Raw genomic sequence first — 4,471 nt, forward strand, 5'->3', positions numbered from 1 at the left:
TGCTCAGCCTCCCTGGTAAAGTCTACTCCAAGGTGCTGGAAAGGAAGGTTGAACCTCGTGGAACAACGGATCAGATCTTCACTCTCACATGGATCCAGGAGGGAGCCTTGGAGTATGCTCAACCGGTCTACATGTGTTTTGTGGATCTGGTGAAGGCGTATGACCGGTTCCCCCGGGAGATACTGTGGGAGGTGCTGCGGGAGTATGGGGTGAAGGGGTGCCTTCTTAGGGACATCCAGTCTCTGTATGACCAAAGCAAGAGCTGCGTCCGGGTTCTCTGCAGTAAGTCAGACTCGTCCCAGGTGAGGGTTGGCCTCCGCCACGGCTGCGCTTTGTCACCAATCCTGTTTGTAGTATTTATGGACAGGATATAGAGGCGTAGTCAGGGTGGGGAGTGGTTGCAGTTCGGTGGGCTCGGGATCTCATCGCTGCTTTTTGCAGATGATATGGTCCTGATGGCATCATCGGCCTGTGACCTTCAGCGCTCACTGGATCGGTTCGCAGCCGAGTGTCAATTGGCTGGGATGAGGATCAGCACCTCTAAATCTAAGGCCATGGTTCTTATCAGGAAACTGATGGAGTGCCTTCTTCAGGCAGGGAATGAGTCCTTACCCCAAGTGAAGGAGCTTAAATACCTTGGAGCGGGAGGTTGGTTAGAGAATCGAAGCAGCAGGTGCGATATTACATTAAATTTATTGCACCGTTGTGACGAAAAGAGAGCTGAGCCAGAAGGCAAAGCTCTCGATCTACCGGTTTTCATTCCTACCCTCACCTGTGGTCATGAAAGCTGGGTCATGACCAAAAGAACGAGATCCAGGATACAAATGGCCAAAATGGGTTTCCTCAGAAGGGTATATATATATATATATATATATATATATAGATATAGATATATAGATATATAGATATAGATATATATCTATATCTATAGATATATAGATATATAGATATATAGATATATATCTATATCTATAGATATATATATACACACAGTAGTAGTAGTCTCCATTTATTATTATTTATTTCAGTAATTTACCCCCTTTAAAATATTTGTTCATCTGACCAGCACAAAACGTTTTTGGTAGAACAAAAAAATGCCTAGCGATGTGTAAATAGGCACAATCCAACGCAGGGCAACAATATTGTACCTGAAAAAACACTTAAATGCAACATTTCAAATGTTTAGAATCACTAAATGCATTCAATGTTATAGAGTATACTTATTTTAGGAATTATTCAGGACTGATATCTTTTTTAATTTACGAAAAAACTCACGTACCCCCTGAAGTACTCCAAAGTACCCCTAGGGTACATGGACCCACAATTGAGAAACACTAACAACCATTCATTGTTGGCCATTATCTGTCCGTTATATTTCATACTTTTGTCTTCTAGCAGTTCAAAACTGTATCAGCCATTTCTGTTTTGCTCAGCTGGTATTTTGAACCTCCTTCCTCATCTATATCCAGGTATATTTCATCTATGACGAGGAGGTAGAGGACGAAGACAAAGAGGAACCTCCTCCTGCAGAACCCATCAAACCAGTCAACGACAGACCTCACAAGTTCAAGGACCACTACTGCAAGAAGCCAAAGTTTTGTGACGTTTGCGCACGCATGATAGTTTGTACGTCCGTCTCGTCGGTTTTTGTTTCCTGCCTGACATTGTGATTTTAAAAACATTATGTTGTAATTGTGTTTTATTTTGTTTTTCTCTTCAGTAAACAATAAGTTTGCATTGCAATGTAAGAACTGCAAAACCAGCATCCATCACCAGTGTGTGTCCTACGTGGAGTTCCAGAGGTGTTTTGGCAAAATTGTGAGATTTGTATTACACAGCAGGCTACTGATGGTTTTAATTCAAAATGCACTGCAGAGAATTTTCTTTTAGGTATTTAGTGTCTGCTCTCCTCTCCTCGTTTAGCCTCCAGGATTCAGGAGAGCCTACAGTTCACCTCTCTACAGCAGTCAGCAAAACTCCACAGTCTCACAGCTGCTGCCCTTTTGTGAGTTTAATTCATTTCATTTCTACATAAAGAGAAATTTCACCTCAACCGTTCTTTTTTATTTTTAATATGTTTCAAAATTTGCAATTCTTTCCTAGCCAGATGTTAAATTTGTTACATATACTTAGATCAGCAATGCACATGACGGAAAGTTCCATCTTCTCAGCTTAATTTAGTTACCCTAGTGCTAATAGTGCTAACATTTTTTTGTTCCCTCGTTTAAATGCAGTGTGTGCAAAAGCTCTAAAGTGAAAGAGACGTCATGGTACAGATGCAATGAGAGTTGTAAAGTAAGCCAGTAATGTGCTCGCTGAAGTCCAAGTGTCATTTTCATTAGTCACAGATCAGGTATTTGAATTGTCGCCAGACAACACCACACATGAAAAGACTGGCTGTGGTTCACAAAATCAAAAAGATTATAGAAACAGCATTGATAAGGCCTGAAGTTGATTAAACTTAAATACCTCTTGTTAGAACATCACACTCACCTGCACTCATGTGTTCTCATGTTGTTTATTGATTGATTGATGACATTTGATTGGCAGCACAGTCAAACCGCACCGACCCTGTGTTTGAGACGCTGCGTGTTGGTGTGATCATGGCCAACAAGGAGCGTAAAAAAGGGTCAGAGGACAAGAAGAATGTGAGTGACAATGCACTTATTACACTTCATACAACACATAGCCATCTGTAAACATGGAGCATTGCCAGTTTCTGCAATGGACCATTGTAAACATGTAGATCTATTTCACTATACTTTAATCTACCAGTAACCCTAGCTCTGACTTTAGATCACCAGGTTGGTTTTTTCTTTATAAAAAGCTTTACTTTTTTACTGTTATAGTAAGTTGTTTTACCAACCTTATTTCATTTGTCTTCTTCAAATTTATTTTGAATATTTGTTTAATCTGATTCTTAAAGCACAATGTAGTTATTAAATGTGTTATAATTACAATATAAATGCGATATGTATTGTTTATCCTAAATTGTTCAGATAATGATGACGATGACAGAGGATGACGAGTCCCAGCCCAGACAGGAGGAAGAAGGAGGTGAAGGAGGTAAGTGTGCTGAACAGCTGTCAGCATTGGGTGCTGTTTTTCCTCTGTGCCATCATTGCAATATGCAGATCTTTGGTCCGACTTGTGCTCCCAGCAGGAATAACTTCAAATAATCTTTACAGTACTGGTGACAATATGTGAAGCTGAATATTTTGTTTGTCTCATTTATGTTGTTGTTGTGTACCAGCAAACATAGAAGGAGACAAAAGAAGAGACAAGGCCTCTGCTGATGACAAGGTCAGAAAGTGTGTTGTTGATAATGATGACGTCAATGAAAACTAACTTTGATGAATCATATGATACTTTTTTTTTTACTGGTGATGTTGAGTCCGCACTGTGCTTTAAATGTTTGTGCTCACCAGAGTAAAAAGCTTCAGTCAGGAAAGATCGGGGTGTTCAGTCAGTCTCACTACTATCTGGCTCTGTATCGCTTCAAAGCCGTGGAGAAAGATGATCTGGATGTTCAGTAAGCTCTCGCTGCACCTCGCCCAATCTCTCTGTGTGTCTCTGAATCTCTCTCTGACTTCTTTGTGCTTACTCTTTCTTCCTGACTGTCTCACTCCGCCAAACATACTTTTTGGTGTCAACATTTAGTATTAAAATATGTAATATTTTCCCAAGTGCTGGTGACCGCATCACGGTGATAGATGACTCCAATGAAGAATGGTGGAGGGTGAGTCCCAGATTAAGTTTCTCACATTACTCAATGTCAAGATGATGATTTCAATCCTGTCTACTCTCATGTTTTTGGAGCCAGAAGAATTCTGGTGCATTCATATGTGTGTTCATCAATTTCCAAGTTGGCTACTTTACAGCACTGTGTTCAATATTTGTGTAGTTGTAAAGTCAATCGACAATCAAAGGACAGCAAATGAAAACCATGAGAGCTGCAGCTTTGCAGAGCTGTCCTCGAGCCTCTAGTTCAAAGTGATAACTTTTTGTGACAATTTGAGTTCCAGGTTAAACATAACTAACCATATGCAGCCTCTAAACGCCAGCCCACGCTTTTATTTCCCTCAACGTGGTCCATAAGGGTAATAAATAGGCTTTACAAAACAGTAGATTATTGGAAGTTTTGGTCTGTGCGTTCAAGTCACTTAGGTTTCAAAACCACACTGGGCAGCATGTTTGTGTTTTAAATTGAGCCATCTACCATATCTGAATTTGAAACTGGGGCTGCAACACCAGAGCTTTCTCTCCCTCAGGGAAAGATCGGAGAGAGAACGGGCTTCATACCTGCCAACTACATCATCCGGGTGCGAGCAGGAGAGGGGGTCTACAAGGTGACCCGCTCCTTCGTTGGCAACAGAGAGATGGGCCAAATCACTCTGAAGAAAGACCAGGTTAACACACTACTGCTACACTCTACTGAATGTCACACACACACACACACACACACACACAC

At 41.0% G+C, this 4,471-nt stretch overlaps 1 protein-coding gene across 1 annotated transcript in view; it reads left to right on the plus strand.

Moving 5' to 3' along the window:
* The window catches only part of LOC116687802 (SH3 and cysteine-rich domain-containing protein 3), a 9,662-nt gene that overhangs the window by 4,218 nt on the left and 973 nt on the right, over positions 1 to 4,471 (plus strand). Inside the window, exons 4-12 of the mRNA XM_032513440.1 lie at positions 1,470 to 1,626; positions 1,721 to 1,818; positions 1,924 to 2,005; positions 2,551 to 2,648; positions 3,000 to 3,066; positions 3,254 to 3,303; positions 3,429 to 3,532; positions 3,688 to 3,739; positions 4,272 to 4,409. Coding sequence (XP_032369331.1) covers positions 1,470 to 1,626; positions 1,721 to 1,818; positions 1,924 to 2,005; positions 2,551 to 2,648; positions 3,000 to 3,066; positions 3,254 to 3,303; positions 3,429 to 3,532; positions 3,688 to 3,739; positions 4,272 to 4,409 — 846 coding nt within the window. The remainder of the gene's footprint in view (positions 1 to 1,469; positions 1,627 to 1,720; positions 1,819 to 1,923; positions 2,006 to 2,550; positions 2,649 to 2,999; positions 3,067 to 3,253; positions 3,304 to 3,428; positions 3,533 to 3,687; positions 3,740 to 4,271; positions 4,410 to 4,471) is intronic.

The sequence above is a fragment of the Etheostoma spectabile genome, chromosome 4 (assembly GCF_008692095.1).
Source record: "Etheostoma spectabile isolate EspeVRDwgs_2016 chromosome 4, UIUC_Espe_1.0, whole genome shotgun sequence".
Lineage (NCBI taxonomy): Eukaryota > Metazoa > Chordata > Actinopteri > Perciformes > Percidae > Etheostoma > Etheostoma spectabile.